Source organism: Sphaeramia orbicularis, chromosome 17 (assembly GCF_902148855.1).
Source record: "Sphaeramia orbicularis chromosome 17, fSphaOr1.1, whole genome shotgun sequence".
Lineage (NCBI taxonomy): Eukaryota > Metazoa > Chordata > Actinopteri > Kurtiformes > Apogonidae > Sphaeramia > Sphaeramia orbicularis.
In genome coordinates this window covers 14,092,152-14,111,774 of record NC_043973.1, presented here as the reverse complement: position 1 = coordinate 14,111,774, position 19,623 = coordinate 14,092,152, and the positions used below count along the sequence as shown (strand labels likewise).

Here is a 19,623-nt window from a genome sequence, read left to right as displayed (position 1 = left end):
TGCACCCTGAGTAGCAGCAGCATAGCTTTGTGTTTTGCACTTCCTCTGAAACTGTCTGTGAAGAAAACGGGAGGGGGGAGACAGGATTCAGGATCAAAGTTCTTAAAAAAAAAATTATTGGGTTGAATGTTCAGCAGATGTGCTGATCTTTATTAAGCCTGCTCTTAGAAAAAGAACCAACTCATATGTATGCAAGTCATAAATTATATAAGACTGTAAGAAACATGTTGAAGTTTTGGTTTGGTATAGTTGAAAAGCTTTCTGAAGATGCCTTATAGGAGATCATTGGGACTTCTCACCCTATTTGTTAATTAATAATGTAAATAATGATTAGTGTAGCCTAGTGCTGCTGTATTATATTTTTGTCTTCTGAGGGCAGAAATTTGAAGCTTCATTCTGAGCAAATGACAGAATAAGTATTAAACAAACTGACTGCATATATTTAGTTAAAACATCAAGTTTCAGTTTTCAAGTCAGTCACAGTTGGTAAATAGTCAAAAACATGTGATCCATTCAAATGTATTGCAGTTAGGCCAGACTAAAGAAAATAACCTTGTGATTTCTATATTGTTAACTATCATTTCACGTCACTCTTTCATGACATAATCTCACTGTCTCATTCTTCCTCTATCTGGGGTTAAATGTAGAACCAGCTCCGTAGCAGTTTAGTTTTGACTTTGTGTCTCAGTCCAATATTTCAGCTATTGGTTTTCTATGTTTAGGGTACATTTGCAATGTTGTTATTATTATTATTATTTTTTTATTTTTTTTATTCAAAGGAAAACAATGTATTTTATTTTTTAAAATTCTGTGCCACTACATGGTTTCTTGTCATCTTCATTAAAATTCATACTTAATCTATTACTTCTACCGCAGTGATATATATAGTGGTATAAAATTACCACGGTAGACAGTACAATTGTCAATTGTAATTATTTGTATAGCAGTTAATTGTCAACCAAAATGTCAGTATCTGGAGTAAATTCTTTGAGAGTTGATATTGGTAATATTTCTTGTTGTAAACAATCTTATTTATTTCTACATGACGTATACATATACATGGGATGAACATGATCTCATATTTGCAGCAGATGGCCCATCTGTTGCTTTTTCTTTATTGGTCATTGACTCATTGGTCTTTAAATCTGTGAAGAGCCTACATATAACTGAACAGAAGGGACCCATTTGTTTACTTATGGTCAAACTGCTACTGTATCCTCGGTACAATTTGTACATCTCAACTATATGGAGATGAAGGGTTTTCATGCAGTTCCAACTTCTCACCACAGAGTTATGTGTGGTGAGACGTTTTTTTCCAACTTAAAAAAATCTATGACTGTAATTTGTTTTTTTGCCTTCCCTTTTCAGTGCTTATGCTGTTTTACCTTTAATAGAAGAATACACTCGTTACTACTTGTGTTTTTTTTTTTTTTTTTTTTTTTTTTTTTTTGTATTCCAACTCCAGAGAGAAATTTGTACTGGAGCAAGAGATCAGGGAAAAGGAGGAAACAATCAGGAAACAAAACAGTGATGTTCAGGTAAGACTAAGATGAAATATTTACAAATTGTGGGCAAAAACTCAAAAATTTGTAATATTGTTTAAATGGTCAGATAACATCAAATTCCCTTTATTGAACTCCTAAAAAGTATAATTTTATAATGTTTTCCTTTTTTAGCATTTATTTGCTACATTTTAGCAAATAATATGGGATACTTACATATTACATTTTGCTCCTTTACTATTTATGTTAAGATACACTCTGAATAGTCAATTAGCCAACCTTTACATTAATCTATTACTTTTAGCTAGTTTTATGAAATACTTATACTTGGTTTTTCTATCTGTTTTATTATTCATATTAACTTATCCCTTTTAGTGTTACTTGTAGCTTGCTATGCTAACATCTATACACAATGTAAGGTGATGAACCATTTTCTGCAACCGGGGATCGGACCCATCTTGGACTACAGCCCAATCCACATAGCACATGACACTTACTACCCCTCCTATGGGTGGTGGGCTCACAAGAGGGTGGAACCTTGTAAGTCACTGAGGCGTAGCTGTTATGGATATTGGATTCGTGTATGAACAGAGCCAGAGCTTTGCTTGCATTGCTGGCACAAAGTCAGACTCGTTCTCAGTGAGGTTTGACATTTGTCAGCAACTCGGTTCCTAATTTTTATGGACAGAGCTTTGAGGCACAGCTAGGGAATAGAAGGTGTCTGATTTGGTAGCGTCAGGGTGGCATCTATGTTTTGTAGCTTGCCAGCTGATAGGCCATGAGCTGTTGTGAAGGTGTTGTGTCCGGTGTTGTCTTTGTCATCCTTGTCTTCTTTGTTAGCAATTTCTTCAAGCATCTGTTCTGATGAAACTACTGGTCAGATTCATTTAAGTGACAGATATCAATATAGTTACTACTGAGCACTGGCAGGAAGTCATATATGGACTTTTTTAATTTTTTGATCAAAAGTACCTCGCACTTCTATTGGGAAATTGATATCCTGCATCAAGACCACAGGACTCTAACTTCAGCAGCAGAACTGGTTGCAACTTGTTATTGACCCTTGGTAAAACATGCTGGTGAGATACAAGGCCAATTGGTCCTATTTTTCTAAATGATGTGGTCTTCGAACTCTGACCTTGCACTAGGGCAGCTGAGTGTGAGGCAGCGGTTTACAGTTAGAAAAGGGTGGAGGTGTCCTCTCCAGGTTGTGGATGAGTTGCTACCCCAAGTGGAGGAGTTTATGTATGTCAGGGTCTTGTTCACAACAGAGGGAAGGATGGAGCGGTAGATCAACAGGTGGATCAGTGTGGTTTGGGAATGAACATGGGTAGTGACTGAAAGAACAAGGTCACAGTTACAAGCTGTAAATGGGAACACTACAAGGAGTTACTTTTCTCTTTTTATATGTCCAAATGAAAACAACGTCATGTTTGTGTGTGTGTTTCCTTGGGTCTTCAGGACATGCAGAATGACCTGGACCGGGAGAGTAACAGCCTGCAGGACTTGGAGTCTCAGAAGCAGGATGCCCAGGACCGTTTGGAGGAGATGGACCAGCAGCGTTCCAAGCTGGAGGGGATGCTCAATGATGTCAAACAGAAGTGCCAAGATGAGACCCTTATGGTTAGAGAGTTCCCTACAAATAGAAGATGCCATGTTTATTGCAAACCCTTTCATTCATATGTAGATTTTTCATATTGAAAATTAGAACATCACATGTGAAGCCACTTGAAGTTTATCTAAAAATAATGTTGACAATTTTGTGTTTTAATAATGTCATAATTTGTGCTCATAATGCTGTAATATCCATATGTTATCTTTGGTTGAATTCATTCTTCATTCATTTGAGGCTAAATAAGAGAAACAATGTGTGCTATAAAAGTTATTGCTCTACTGTAAAACTAACATTCTGCATTTTATTCTTGCACTTTTGTAGTGTTAATTTACACATAAAAAAACGTCTTTCTGTAGTATGTACACAAGTTTAAATGGTTACACAATTGATGTGACTACAAATCAATTGGAAATGCATCTTTATCTATGTCTGTGCTCCAGATTTCATCCCTGCAGAGCCAGATCCGCTCTCAGGAGACTGACCTGCAGAGTCAAGAGGATGAACTGAGCCGCACCAAGGCAGAGCTTAGCCGACTGCAGGACGAGGAGGCCCAACTGGAGCAGAACCTGCTCTCTGGTCGGGTCCAGCTGGACAGCATTATGAAGTCCCTCAAAACCACCCAGGAAGAGATCAACCAGGTTAGTGTGGATCAAGACACAACAGGTTACAAAAGGGTTTCTCCGATCGGTTAGCCTCTGTGTTGTATATACTCGGGAAGCCTACTTAAGTTTATGTTCATGCAATTTATCATTTGTTCTCCACTACATTTTAGCGGCCAATATTGTACTTTTATTTTATTACATTTTTCTGCCAGCTTTAGTTATTTTTCAGTTATTTCCTCCTCTTCCTGTTCAGTGAAGACCATCTCCAAATAACCCTTTTCCAAATGAGAACTATGGCCTCCAAAACCCTGAATTGACCATTAAAAAAAGCCTTAAGTATTTTTTAATATAAACAAATTGTATTGAATTGAGTGGGGAAAAAATCAAGCAGTGGGGTAAATCCATTTTAATTCCTAGAACTAAGATAAATTTCTTGTTACCCAGTAATCAAAAAGGGCCTTATCATGAAATAGAAGGCAAAATGTCAGCAAGTTGTGCTTGTTACACTCAATAATACTTTGTTAACAGTAGATTTAATATTGTTAGAAGTTCTGCAAGTGATATTACTCATAAAATGATCTTGTATATCTGCTGGGATATTGTGCAAAGCAATCTTTAACTTGTTATTGAATAAATGTAGCTCAATATTATCTGGAAAACCTTAAGACAAGATGCATAGATAAGACAGTCAAGTCTCTTCTCCCAGGTAACAAATTCCTCTCAAGCTATAACCCTTAAAACCCTTAAACTGCATTGTCACTATGGTGAAAAAGATATATGTTCTTCTCACAGAACAGCAACACTACACACATGATGAGCTTGTAGAATTTGATGCTTTGTTATTGGTTAAGTTACCAGCAGTTTATAAAGTAGCTCAAATGAAATGAATTCGACGTTAAACATGCACAGCAGTAAAATGCAGCACACACATGAATGCAGCAATTAAACAAATCCATAAAAACATACATAAATATATAAAATACTGACAGGGACCATTTTACTTCACAAGGCTGACTTTTTAACTGTATGTTGCTTTAATAGTCAACACACCTGTGGTAATGTCGTGATTTCAGTGCACAAGTTTTACTTGTAGTGGAATGTTTTCACAGTGCAATGCTAATTCCCCCAGTTGTACTTTTGTGTTTTCAGGCTCGCAGTAAACTGTCACTGATCCAGGAGAACCAAAAGGAAGTGACCAAGACCATAGATCAGTACAACAGTGCTATAAACAGCATCAATGGAGGAAACTTAAGCAACCTCCCAGACCTTAGTGAAGGGTTTGCTGAGAAAGACCATGGAGGTGTCGGGAGTATGGTGAGAGACACATATAACAAGACAACTTTTCATTTGACCTCATCGTTATCAGGAAAACAATCACAAATATGTGTTAATGTTTTTAGTTTTTATGTTTCATTGTGATTGATTTTATATCTGTACAGCACTTTGATTGAAAGCGCTTTACAAATAAATTATTAAATTATTAAATATCCTCATAAAACAGTTTTTGTAGGCTGGATGTGTGCTGTGCTGTTTGGTGTGACACAGTGATGTAAAGGTTTCAGTCCCATTTGTAAATGTGTTTCTCTGATGTGTTGTTTCATCAGAATAACTCCCTCAAATCAAGGATAGCCATGTTCAACAACAACAGCAGCAGCAGCAGTAGCAGCAGCACTAAGGAGACTCCAGCAGACCCCTTCCAGAGAGAGGACCCCTTCAAGTCTGACCTCTTCAAAGGTACCTGCTTGTATTGTTTTGTTTCTACAGATAATCTTTTCAGTTCTTGAAGTACATCCCTACTCTGTCAGCTACAGTTGCCTGGTAAACACCACTAACCCTAACTTTGTGTCACTGTGAGTAAGCATTTCCACTAAGTGTACCTACAATATCTGGTGCCAATTTGTCTCGTCTTAATAAAATGGAAATGTTTGTTGTACTCTCCGGTCTGTTGGAATTCAAACACACACACCATGGAAAAATCAAACAAGTAGCTGATTGTTTTTTTTTAAAGGCTGAAGATGATTCAAGGTGTTTGCTTTTGTATGTGCTTTTGCTTTTATATCTGTCTTGCTATGTCTGCCTGAAAGATGCTTGAACTACTACCTCTTTGTATTTCTTATACAGACCTGATCAAAATCTTAAGACCAGTTGAAAAATAGCTAGAATTTACCTTTTGCACATTTGGATCTTAATGAGGCTTTAAGTAGAGCTACAATGTACAAAAGCAAGAAGGGGGAGTGAGACAAAAAGCACTTTGAAAAAGTAATTTATTGAAAACAACAAGTAAACTGAAATAGGCTGTTTATCAGCTGATCAAAAGTTTAAGACCGCAGGCTATAAAAGCCAAAATCTGCTCAAAATTCTCATTTTCTGTTGGGCATTCACACGGTCATGCCCTCCTGATGGCTAAAGCTAAGAAGCTTTCTCTTCTTCAACATGGTCGGATCGTCGAGCTGCATAAGCAAGGCCTCTCGCAGCGTTCCATTGCTGCTGAGGTTGGACGCAGTAAGACAGTCATTCTAAATTTTTTGACAGATCCTGAGCATTATGGAACAAAAAAGTCAAGTGGTTGACCCAAAAAAATTACACCTGCGCTGAGCCAGAGGATCCGACTGACTGTCCGTCAAGACACAGGGCGGTCCTCGACCCAAATGAAGGCCCTTACTGGTGCCGACTGCAGCGCAATAACCATCAGACGGCATCTGCGGGAAAAGGGTTTCAAAAACAAAAAACAAATTCAAAGACCTCGTCTCCTACAACGCCACAAAACTGCCCGTTTAGACTTTGCCAGGGAGCATCAGACATGGGACATTGAAAGGTGGAAAAAAGTTTTGTTCTCTGATGAGAAAAAAATTTAACCTTGACGGTCCAGATGGCTTCCAACGTTACTGGCATGACAAGGAGATCCCACCTGAGATGTTTTCTACCCGGCACAGTGGAGGGGGGTCCATCATGATCTGGGGTGCTTTTTCATTCAGTGGAACACTGGAGCTTCAGGTGGTGCAGGGTCGTCAAACGGCGGCTGGTTACGTGCAGATGTTGCAGCGGGCATCCCTCATGACTGAGGGCCCTTGTCTATGTGGTAACAGCTGGGTTTAAAAACAGGACAACGCTGCAGTTCACAATGCTCGCTTGACCAAGGACTTCTTCAGGGAGAATAACATCACTCTTTTGGACCATCCCGCATGTTCCTCTGATTTAAATCCCATAGAGAACATTTGGGGATGGATGGCAAGGGAAGTTTATAAAAATGGCCATCAGTTCCACACAGTTGATGCCCTTCGTGAAGCCATCTTCACCACTTGGAGCAATGTTCCCACCAGCCTCCTGGAAACACTCACATCAAGCATGCCCAAACGAATTTTTGAAGTGATTAACAAGAACGGTGGAGCTACTCATTACTTAGTCCTACTGAGAAAATTTTTTGTTCTGGTTTGGAGAGTTTTTTGTAATTTTTTGAGCGATGGTCTTAAACTTTTGATCAGCTGAGAAACAGCCTATTTCAGTTTACTTGTTTTCAATAAATTACTTTTTCAAAGTGCTTTTTGTCTCACTCCCCCTTCTTGCTTTTGTATATTGTAGCTCTACTTAAAACCTCATTAAGATCCAAATGTGCAAAAGGTAAATTCTAGCTATTTTTCAACTGGTCTTAAGATTTTGATCAGGTCTGTACAATAACAAAGTATTGAACTGAATTGTAGGTGTAGCCTTGTCCGAGTCTTAGCACTCTTCTAAGCACTATTCTGTGCTTTCTAGTAGATCCATTTGGAGGAGATCCTTTCAAAGAGAGTGATCCCTTTAAGGGGACCTCATCTGAAGATTTCTTCAAGAGGTCTGACAAGTCAGACCCATTTGGATCCTCAGACCCCTTCAGTAGAAAACCCACTCCACCAGCAAAGGTATCTCTGCCTTTTATCAATACAATGACGCATGTTTTAATGACACACATGGACATCATGATTGCAGATCCAAACAGAAATATCTGGATGTTATAATCATTGTGTGTTTTGTTGTAAACATCTTGTGAATAGTTTGTTTACTGTAGTTGTTTTCCCTTTTCCTTTTTCTCAGCCAAGTGCCTTCAGCAGCAGTGACCCGTTCACATCAAACAGCCCAAAACCCAAGGATTCAGGTATGTCACTCTTCACAAGCATCGTGTGACGTAGGTAAACTCTGGATCTAAATGAGACACAAGCCTGGTCCATAATCTCACTTTGGCTTCTATTATTTTACAATCTGTCTGTTTTATAGTGCATACTTTCTCTAACTAAAGTGTATTTTCAAGTGTAAAATGTTTGTTTTTCTGTTTTCTGTATTTTTGTCTGCCATCATGACTATATATGAAAATTATTATTTCTTATTTCATATTTTATCATCCTTCAACTGACTGGTCTAAAGAGAAGAGTATCTACATGCACATACATAGATGTAGATAGAGATAATATACACTACGGTGCAAAAGTCTTAGGACACATCCAGCTTTATAGTTTTCCAGGGTTGAAATGACCATACATATTTATTTATTTCTCTTTCCTTCAGGTACAATATGATTATAGGAAGTATGTGCACAGCCTTAAACGACCAAAAAAAAAAAAAAAACAGTTTCAATGCAAAGGTTAAAGTCCCTATTTATTGTGACCCCTGACCCCATGACAGGAAGCAGCACAAACAGTGGGAAATATAACGTGTTGAATAAAATCGACTTTAAAATATCAGAAAATGTATGCAGTAAGTCTGATACTATCTGAACAAAAGAGTTAAAGACATGTTAAGTGCAAAGGAAGGTCACATTTAATACTAAATGTTTGGTTTGTAGAAGCTGTTTTTCCCTGAAACTTTTGTTTTTACTGTTGTTCATACTTCATATGTACCCAGATTGGATCTCAATACAGAGAGTGAGGCATGTATATATGTTTACATCATAACTTGTTGGTAAACCAACAAATCTAATGTTGGCCTAGGACCTTGACACAGTACTGTATATTAGTTAATTTAAGTATAAGTTCTTAAAAGAAGCTCTGTCTTCCTTTTTTTCTTAATACCTAAACAGGTCCTCAGAGAAGTTGGTTTTTATTATGTTTTTTTATTTACTTCTTAGTATATAGATCTACATAAGAAGTGTTTTTATTCAGTTGTGTTTACTTACTAAATTTGGGAAGTCAAGTGGTTAAAACAGGTCTAAACCAAAGCGTCTACAAAATTTACGCTTTTTATGTGTGATGCCTTCAATATATTGAAGTGAATATGAGTTTCTGACCTAAAAGCAAGGCTGCACTGTCATCCCTGTACTGAATATGTTTAGATTTTCCGTCCAGATTTCCCAGAATGCAGCTTTCTAACTGACATCTGAAGGTGAGAGAACATTCAGTTGTGCAACATGACTCAAAAGGCTCATTCTTTGCCATTCTGTGTGACGTGTTAGATTTGGATTTTATTTTTGGGGGCATTGGGGGCAAACAATTTTTACTTACTGCGGCTTCAAATTTTCCTGTGGTTCAGGGCTATTTTTAGTGAAGTACCTACGCATTTAACTACTGGCCAACTAAAAATACCCGCCCCCTACCCTGGAAGAACAGGAGGGCTGCAGGAGCCAAGCATAACAGAAACTCTGTGACTGCTGGTCCCTCTCTACTAGAATACACTGCCACCCCTTTAACCAGTTCACTCCTGCGTCTGTTCTGCCTTTATATCTGCTGCCATTGAGCCGCTTTGCCTCATTCAGTACGGAAGTTGTTTTAAGTTGGTGGCTACTGCTGACCAGTGCACTGCCATGCTACACACAGAGGCAACTGTAGCCCTGAGCCCAGTTACTGTGTGTAAAAGAAAACACCGTTTGGTGCACATGAATGGGGTCTTTTGTGGTTACACATTCACAACAAACATATTCTGTTACAATGTTTTGTTTTTTCACTGTAACCATCCACACTTCGCCATTTTTTTTCATTAAGCTGCATACCAATGGTTCGTCAAAACAACCTCAGCACAGTTCTAGTTAACAGTCCGCCGACTGACACCTTTAATTAGCAGATCACATGCATACGTCAGCATACACAAAACCTCTAGCTTTCCAGGTTGTTTTTTTTTTTTTTGCGAAATGTCATGGAAAATTAAGCAGTCAAGCCACATTCCCTCATTTTCTGAAAATAGATTTTCAATGAGTGGTTTGAACTTTATTAGATTTTCCACCTCTTTCCATAAATATATTCAAATGTTCCAAATTCTTGTTGCTTCTTTTGTCGCAGATGTATTTGGGACAGCAGACCCCTTTGCAGGCAGCTCTTTTGGAAGTCAGGGTGGATTTGCAGACTTTAGTCAAATGTCTAAGGTAAACTCTTGCCGTTGCACCATAAAGCATTATTTTTGACCAAAGTTATACAAAGCTGTGCCAGTAATTATGCTCTTATTATTTATTTCTTATTTTTTGTGCCAAACCATCACATTTATGAAAATAGTTTGTGTGATTAAAAGGTGAGGGTTATTAGATTGCAATACTTATAATCCTTTTTTTAAATCTTTGCTGTGTGAGCAGAAGTCGGACAACCCTGTGCTCCCATCAAAGAAAAATGTGCCTAACCGGCCTGCACCTCCATATGGTGAGTCCTGATTTCAATAAATGTGTGTCACTTTCAACGTAACTGTGCTTGCAGCTTAACTTGACATGAATGATTCAGTCATGATAAAAATAATCATCATCAGCATGTAGTCGAATTAAACCATAGAGTGTAGGTAAAGATGAACACCATGACAGCTCCCCTAAAGTCCCCAAAAAAAGCCTGACCTTTGCCTGGCGGCTTGTCCCGTCTTGCTAAACCCATCTCCATGCTTCATTTTAGCTCCATGCTAGTACTGGAACTGATCAGAATTCATTAGTGCGGTATTGTTAGTATTGCTTCAGAGGTTCATTTTCAAACATTTCGTGACATTTAATGGTGAAGATCCAGGTAGCAACCAACCGAATACTCCTACACCCTCATCTGCGGCAGCCACTAAATGGCAAAAGACTGTCATTAGTCAGTGTTTGCTTTGTTCATTGTGGGCTTTGTAGTCAAGATGATATTAATTCAAATTCAAGATGGTAATGCCTCAACACTGGCTACCACCCCCATTGGGGAAAAGAAGACTGTAGTTGTGGGCTACCGAAGCTTTAACTTGCATCTTACTAAGTGACTTTTTTTTCCATTTTAACATCATGGCTCTTAAGTGCAGGTGTTCCAGATAAACCACCTAACACAGTTTTACACAGGCCTAGCATCACCCAAGACCAATGGCTGATCTGAATTTCTTCAAACAAATCACAAACAACCCAGAGAAGTGTTTTCCCTGTGTCAGTGTCTTGACAGCTGAAATGTCAAATCACTATCAAGAATCCATTAGATGTGTAAGGAACCAAATGGGGCAGTCAGCTGATTGGCATGCATCATGTCTTTACATATCTACTGGGCAGACTCTGGATCTGAAATGTGCCTCTGATGCAGCGTGGTAGCTCCATAACTGCACCAGCGTGGCTTCACTCATCCATAGCATCATATTGTCCATCATTATATGGAACTTGTGCTTTAAACCAGTTGAGATCAATGCTATTTGTTTAGAGGAATCTTAATAGAGTACACTTTATTCAACTTGTTTAGTGCGATTTGGTCACAGCTTTACCGAAACAAAATGCAACTTATTTTGGTACTCTGTGTGATTTACTCTGTGTTATTGGAGGGATTTTTTTTTTTTGTACCCTGGTAGTATGTTGAAAAACCTACTTCCCTTTTGTGCTGTGATGCCACAGAGCATGTAGTTTCTTCTTCAAATGTTGTAAACAGGAAAGCTGTCAGATGAGATACAGCACTACTACATGTTTCCACAGTGATGTGAACTTGGTGGCATCTACAGAGATATGAAACGCTAGCATGTTCTAGATGTGGTAGTTTTTTATGCTGTTGTGTATTCGTACATGCTGTACTGCATTTGTCCAGCAATCACTGCCAAAGTGTTCGGGCCATAGCAAAGTAATTGTAAGGCTATTGTATCCCCAAATTATTAATATCTCCCAAAATACTGGTCCTATCAACTTGTTGTTTTCGCTTGTCTGTTCCTTGACCAAAAATTCATAAATATGCCAAACTACAGCAGTCAGTTCTTTCCGGGTTTTGTGTGATTCCTCAGACACACATACACAAATGCATGCATGCACACAGGGGCCATTTGGCTTTTATAATATACATGTTCAGTCAATAAACCATGTAGAGCTGTCTAAAGCTAAACCTGTGATGAGCTCCACTATTATTTGTCTTTCAGATGATTCTAGCCTCCAGTTCATATTGTGCTTTGTGTGTTTGTGAAATCACACTGTACTCACTGTGCCCTTCCGCGGTGACCTTGCAGTTATTCTTTAAGCAGAAGCCACAGTGTGGGAAAGCTGGTGTTCCCCTTTGCTTTGCCACTCAAAGTGTTTTAGTGTCCACGATTAGCCAATCGGCCACCTCCAGAGATGGGCCCTCATACATGATAGGGAAGTGATAAGCCCAGACACTACGGGCAGTAGTACACACATAATTTTAATCAATTTGGAAGGTGCATCTCTGCATATCATCTAAAACTTTGTTCAGCACTTTTCCTGCTTCTTTTCTCACAAATATAACAATTACAAGTGTTTTATTAAAGCAATATTCACATTAAAGCAGAGTATTTTTTCATGGTAGGATAATGGTACACCTTGAATGTTTTCAGATGGAGCCTTTGTATTATTCAAACACAAGAAATTAACCATTATGGCCACATTATAATACAAACTGTATAGAAAATGAATGCGTTCAAAGTTTATTGTTAGACATGGGTGTGTCCCTCTTTTATAATTATGTTCCAAAAAAGCAACACTGTGCTTGTTGAGCTTCAATGCTTCAATAAGCTTTACCCAAAATGCGGTTAACACCTTTTTTTTAAACCTTTTTTTAGACCAATATCGCTTTCCCTTGGGTACCATGCATACCATATGCTTAACTGGCTTCCTGTGAAAATTTAGTAGCACAGTATGACACATTTGCCTCTTGAGTGTGAGCATATTTTCCCAAGAGGCTGAGTGGCTAATTGTAATGTAATTTGGTGTTTGTCATTAAATGTCTTCCTTCTCCAGTAGGTTTGCTCAGTGCATCAGAGGGCACTCGCTCTACAACAGACAGTAAAAACTGTCTTAAAGTGACACAGTCCAGTAAAATATCCAAAGACTGCCCTGTGGCTTTTGCAGATTTTGGCTCTGTAAGTGGAGTCTACTTAAAGTTTTTTTTTGTTGGGTCAAGAATTGTTGTCGCATGAGCTGCTGATATCTTGATCTAACTCTTCAGACTGTAGAGCTGAGTGCTCAGCGGTGTCGGCTCTTTGTCACTCAGCCTCATCTGTCAACTTTCATTCGTGCAGGAAATATCACAGGACCTCCATGTTTACTGGCTTCTAGACTAATAACCGAACATCATCAAGTCTTTAAATAAAACTCCATGTTTGCATGATGGACTCCTCAGAAAGCCTCAGCACATGTTTTATGTCCATCTGGGAAAGGGTCTTGCTTGCTTGTCTGTTGTCTCTGGCTTCTACCTTTCAGAGGAAGTCCAGATTAATCCGCTCTGATCCAGCGTGTCAGTGAACTTGCCCAGTCAGGTAGCACTTGAGGAGCATTCTTCAGGTTTTCATGTACAAGTTAAAGGCTTAGTCACTGTCAAAGCATGATATGCCTCGAAGCAGAGCACAGCAGAGTAAATCTGCATCATTGTCCTCCGTCTTCCGCTGCTTTGCCATCATGTTTTAACATCAGTTTTAACCGCTGTACTCTCGGCCAGAGATATTGCATGGCAGCTTTTTGTGCCTGGTTTGTATCACTTGACATGGATTAATTTTATTCCTCATGCCAGCATGACAGTTGTGAAAGGGATTTATAGGTTGTATGTGTGTATGTATGTATTTATATGTGTATGTGTGTGTGTGTTTTGTGTTTGTGTGGTTGTATATATATAATATATATATAGCTTTGTATTGTAATTGTTGTTTTTCTGCCAGGATCTGAACAAGGCAAGGTAAGACTGTACCAGGGTGTGGTGGTCCGCTTCAGTCCTTTGCATGTGAACAGACAGGCTGGTCTGAATAATTAAATAATCTGAGTACAGGCAGTGATTCATCAGCATGAATATTTCTACTAAATATCCTCAGTCACATTGATCATTGCATTCAATGTATTGGGGAAATATGTTGCCAGTAATTCATGGCAGCAGCAGTTTATCACAGAGAACAAAGGGCTGGGTATCACTGCTAAACCTCAGCTTTGGCAATGGTTCTTAAACTAGATTTTATTAAAACCAGTTGTATGAATTCTATTTAAAAAAGGGGGGGGTGACTTTACACATTGTGGTGCAGATCTTTTTTTTTTTTTTTTTGTAATTTTTTGAGCATCAGTGCCAAGCTTGGATCACTTCTAAGACCTAAACATATAAACCTGTTTACCACATTGTCAGATTAAGTTCTGTTTCAGCTCTTTGATTGAGGAGCCAAACTGTTCAGAAGTTGTGAAACATTCGAACCCTAACATTGAATGCTGAGTATGAGATCCGTCATTCACTATATTCAGGTTCAGCTGACCTCATTTTATAGAAAAAGAACATTACCAAGCCTATACCTGACCAACTGAACCAACCCTAGATCATAACACTGTCCCCACAGGCTTGTACTGTAGGCACTAGGTATGAAGGGTAATCACTTCATCTGCCTCTCTTCTCGCTCTGATGTGTCCATCACTCTGAAACAGGGTCAGTCTGGACCCATCAGACCACATGACCTTTTTACATTGAAACACAGTCTGATCTTTATGCTCTGTCAAACTGATGGATGGTTAAGAAATGAGAAACTATTCACTGCATCAGTTAGAATTAAAGAACCTGTTTCACCTGAAACATATTCACTGCAGTAATTATCCAATGGAATGATCGGAACTATTTACTGAGTTAAAACCAGGTGGAGACTTTTTTCATTGGACATAATGTTTTCAAACTACAGGATACTTGAATCTGTTCTCCATTCATTTTAAAACTTAACCTATAAAAATAAGAGCAGCCTTTATCAGCACTTAATTACTTAATGCTTAATATTTTAGTTTTGATCCTTGTTTCTAGCTGTAAGCATGCAGAACTAGTAGATAACTGAATAACACATGCAAGAACCTTGAAATAATAAGGAATTTACAACATCAGAGTTTGATTGCTGCATGTTGTTGCAGTAATCACACAGTAACACCATAATATATATGTGAGAGAGCTGTGATGACAAAATTGTAACAGGTTTCAACAAGAGAAGTTCATCATGGTTGATCTGAACTTTTGGGCTTTGCAGTTTGGTGCAAATTTTCAGATATGAAATCTTCCCAGACCAGAGTGCAGAGAAACAGCCAGTCCTCAGACCAGCACAAAATAAATCGAACCCAATATATACAGTAAGAAAACAGTAATCTTAGTTCAGACCCTGTTTCAAGACATTCACCTGTGAAAAAGGCCTGACTCCTTTGGAGTCAAAATTTGGTAAATTGGGAGCAGCGATTTTCCAATACTCAATTTAGCAGCTCATTCTGTGCCATATACATTCATAGTTTGGTACCCAGCCCTACTTAAAGTGTTTTGTAAAATTCTTACTATTGCTTTCTTGGCTTCTTGTAAATTATTATGTAAGTGTGTGTTTGTGTGGATGTGCTTGCTCCTTAAATCATTTTCTGTCAAATCACTTTGATGATTGTTTTTGACCTTAGTTACAGATTATCTCCAAATTGCCTTCATTGTTCCTTTTTAGCTCATTATATATTGTGCTTGCGTGCGTTGTATTTGTGTTGCCGTGCCAACCCTTTCAGTTTTTGGATTATGTCTGATGTTTGCTCGTCTCGCTGCAGTTTGGAAGTGAGAACCAGCAGCTGGAGTGGGCCAAGCGGGAGAGTGAGCGCGAGGAGCAGGAGAGGCTGAGGAGGCTCCAGCTCCAGGAGCAGCAGGACCTGGAACTGGCCATCGCACTCAGCAGGGCTGACATGCCCAGCGCCTGAACGGTCCACGGCCTACGTGGACCGCAGTAGCTTCCCTCTTCCGCCTCAGGGTCCACAGGCTCACGACAGCAGCACCGCTGCTGGCTCCTCACGACCAGAGCAGCCCCTGTTACCAATTTATGTAAAGACCAGTGTTTCTCCAGCCATGACTGACTGGACTCATGTCAAATGACTCCACATTTAGCAACCAGTTATGGTTCATTGCTCCCAAACTACATGGCAACTATAATCAGGGACAATACGGAGCCACTTGATTCAAGCCTGACTTCATCCTGCAGAGGAACCCAAACCAGCTGCAGCCTATATCTAACTCCATATCTTGTTATGGCTAATCACCATGCCTTATCCCAAAGCTTTTTGTTGCAAGGAAAGTAACTTTTAACAATATTTTACTGTGTTATTTATATACAGAAGCAATGAATCTGTGGTTGTATGAAGTACTTATAAAATGCACTGCATAACCTTTAAGCTTTTTAACCTTTTAATACTAGAAACATTCATGTAGGAGGTCAAAACATCTGTCATGACTGGGTTTGGTCATTTTTAACCGCTGCATTGACATGGTTGTCATTTTCCCCTGATGTCGTGTTTACAGTGGGAAGGTTACAATCAGATCAAATTAATGATCACCTTTTCTATAGTGTCATATAACTCTCAAACTGTTATGTACGTTACAAAGTGGGTTAAGGCTACAGTGAGCTGTAACCAAACAGTAACTAATACTGTTTTTCATTGAACATCCACCTGAAAATGTCGTGATCCATTGTTCACTTACTGATCAACCAGAAAGCAGTGAAATAATGACAATTACCGTTCATACAACTTGAAAACAGCTTTGACATTATTCTGCTAAACAGTATTTGAGCTTCCCACCCTGAGCGTGACGTCAGAAGGAAATGTCAACTTTGTGAAGATGATCTGTTGTGGTTGAAAGTAAGTTGATGTGTGTTTTGGACCAAGGAAATCCTGCCTAGAAGGACTGGACCTTAGTTATCAACAGAGCAATGTGGATAAAACGGTATCATGATAATTGTCCTGATCATTGGTCCTGAGTCAAAGTAAAACAAACCAGACAATTATTCTTTAAGGTGAGAACATGACAAATGGCGGAACATTTCAGAAATCTACAGGTAGTATGTGTTCAATGTAAAATTAAGTAATCTTTTGTTTGCATTGTTAAAACATTTTGTATGTCTGACGATGCAAACAAACTATAAACAGTATATTATGATACTATGATTAGCATGATAAAAAAAAACATATTGTGATAATTACCTTTATTGTTTTATTGCCCAGCTCTAGCTCTGACAGGGACTGAAACTACATTTTCTTTGCCTTTTTCTTTACCTTTTTAACTACAAACCTACAGTTCTGAAGTGCATGAAGTGAAAAGATGTTGAATGAATTGAAGATGTGAAATAAAAATAGGACTCTCCAGTGCATGTAAACATAGAAGGCTATTGGGAATCCTTGATGATGCTGATTGTTAGCATTTGGGTCCAGGTTTTGCTTCGTTTGAATGTGATCTAGCCTCGGTTCTCTTGGGTCTGCTCCAGTGGTTGACATGGTAACGATCATCCTCTTCCTTTTCTTCTGAACTAGTCGAGTTCACCTGGAGCGTCATCGCACCACGCCTCTGAAGTCTGCCGTTCATCAGATGATTGTAATGCCCCGGAAACTTGCACTCCCTCCAGTGAAAATGTGTGAAGCTGCGTTGTTTATACTGGTGCTGTTACACTCATCTCTGTTCTTTTTGTTTTTACTTGTTCATACTTGACACTGATAGTCATCTCTGCTACCTAGTCAAGTACTTTCTCTCTCATCTTTTTTCTTCCATGAATGTCTCATGACCAGTTTGGAGGACATTTGTTTTAAAGCCTTTAAAACATTGTAGGTATTTGTTAATATACACTAATCAGGTTTATTGGGCACATATTGTATGCACTGTATATTCCAGGGCTTACTGGACATGTACAGAGTGACGGCGCCTTATTTATCGACATATCAACATTGTAACATAATATTGCACAGTATGTATGTGATTATAACTGAACTGAATAAAGATTCATTTTAACATTCCTTTACAAAAACGGCTCATCTTGTGCACAGTGAGTCATGTGTACGCAGCAGCACGTCAAGAATAATACTTGGCAAATGAACACGTCAATGATAAATATAGAATTTGCACAGGTGTCTGAAGAATATGAGTCTACACAGACATGATGGATCACCGGTAGGACTTGAGTCAACTCTATTCTGACATCTAATCTTTTATTTCTAAAAATGTTGCCGAAATACAATACAAAGTTATGCCTGACTGAATTCATGATGGATAGTTGATACATCTAAAGACATGGCTAATGTACACACTGTGTTTCCTCCAGAAGTTCAGATACTTGTGTAAAAAAAAACAAAACACTAGAGGCACTGATTTCTACTGAACTGAATGATGAATGATATATTCATCATTCCGGATCAAATCTAACATGATATGAATTTCATTTCATGTTGGATTTGATCTGGATAAGTGGAAGACGATGAGTACGAGTTAGATTTGATTAGATGGAAATTTAATGATCCCTTGGGCAGAGCCCTCAGGAAATTGAGGTTCCGATAGCAGCATAACACCAAATGTACAGTATAAGAAATATAAGAAAATGGTGATACAAAAATTATTTTAAAAAATGAAAAAAAAAAACAAAAAAAAACAGCAGTTGCACATTGAAAAGTAGTGATAATAAAAAAAAAAAAACAACAGGAAAATAAAAGTAATAATAAAGTAGTGTTTATAATAAACTATTATGTTGTAATATGCCTAATGTATGCATATTTAGTTTAATAATCACAGGATAAAAGTAATAATGGGATAACAGTCGTAACAACGATATATATTTACTAAGTAATATAAGTATGTTACTTCTGTGAAGACATACCACTGTAACTAAAAAAAACAAAAAAAACAATACACTGAAAGTAATCACATCAAAGTAAAGTGGAGTTCATCCTTTCTCACTGTTTTTGCATAGTTAAATTGTTTTTAACATGCTCAGTTTTTTTTTACGGTATCATCTTGTCACATCTTTATGTTGTTTTTGCCTTGTTCTGTCTTTTACATGTTTTTTTTTTTTTTTTTTTTGTCTTATTGCATCGGGTCATTTTTGCCTTGACACATCTTTTACCTCGGTTTCCATTTTTGTCATATTCATTTTGTAGTTTGTTTGTTTTTTTTGCATCATTTTTGTTTTATTACATCTTTCATGTACTTGTCTCTCTCTGACATCGTTTGTGTCTTGTTACATGTTTTACATCATCTTCATCTGTATCACCTTTCATGTATTGCTCTTGTTGTGCCTCTGACGTCATTTGTGTTCTGTTCTATTTTTCTCATCTGTTGTTTTCGTGTCTTGTATCACAATCCCAGTACGACTTTTCCACAAACCATTCTGCTGCAGATGCAGTCATTCTTTTAACTCAATAAACCTCTTCTTTAGCCATGTCATGTGATGTGGCCCCTGTTTTTGCTTCTTTTATCCACCTGTAACATCCTGTCCCTCTAGTAAAGTGCATTGCACTAAAGAAACACTATGTATTTGACTTGATTTACTCAGGTTACTTAACCCTGTCATGCATGAATTATAAGACTCTTAGTTGAGTTTTTTGGGAGGGGGGTTTTAGTGTTTTTATTCCTCCTTAGGCATGAAAAAAAACAAAACAAACAATACAATTGAGTTGTGTTTTTTTTTTTCATGGATTTACAAAAATGTCCATGCTACACCATGCATTATATTCTTGAAGCAAAGACACAAGTATTTAAAACCCAATATCAGAAAATGATATCAAAACAATGAAATAAAA

At 38.1% G+C, this 19,623-nt stretch overlaps 1 protein-coding gene across 7 annotated transcripts in view; it reads left to right on the top strand.

Moving 5' to 3' along the window:
* Positions 1-17,859, top strand: part of LOC115436577 (epidermal growth factor receptor substrate 15-like 1) — a 29,242-nt gene extending 11,383 nt beyond the window's left edge. The window contains exons 13-23 of one of the 7 annotated variants that reach the window (XM_030159457.1): positions 1,466-1,538; positions 2,964-3,125; positions 3,558-3,755; positions 4,869-5,033; positions 5,324-5,453; positions 7,476-7,615; positions 7,788-7,848; positions 9,959-10,041; positions 10,246-10,309; positions 12,838-12,959; positions 15,622-17,859. In XM_030159457.1, coding sequence (XP_030015317.1) covers positions 1,466-1,538; positions 2,964-3,125; positions 3,558-3,755; positions 4,869-5,033; positions 5,324-5,453; positions 7,476-7,615; positions 7,788-7,848; positions 9,959-10,041; positions 10,246-10,309; positions 12,838-12,959; positions 15,622-15,768 — 1,345 coding nt within the window. In that variant the 3' untranslated portion in view covers positions 15,769-17,859. Of the gene's footprint in view, positions 1-1,465; positions 1,539-2,963; positions 3,126-3,557; positions 3,756-4,868; positions 5,034-5,323; positions 5,454-7,472; positions 7,616-7,787; positions 7,849-9,952; positions 10,042-10,245; positions 10,310-12,837; positions 12,960-13,751; positions 14,079-15,621 lie in introns of those variants that run through there. The other 6 variants (XM_030159455.1, XM_030159456.1, XM_030159458.1 and 3 more) reach the window with 6 other exon arrangements.
* Positions 17,860-19,623: the final 1,764 nt, after the last annotated feature.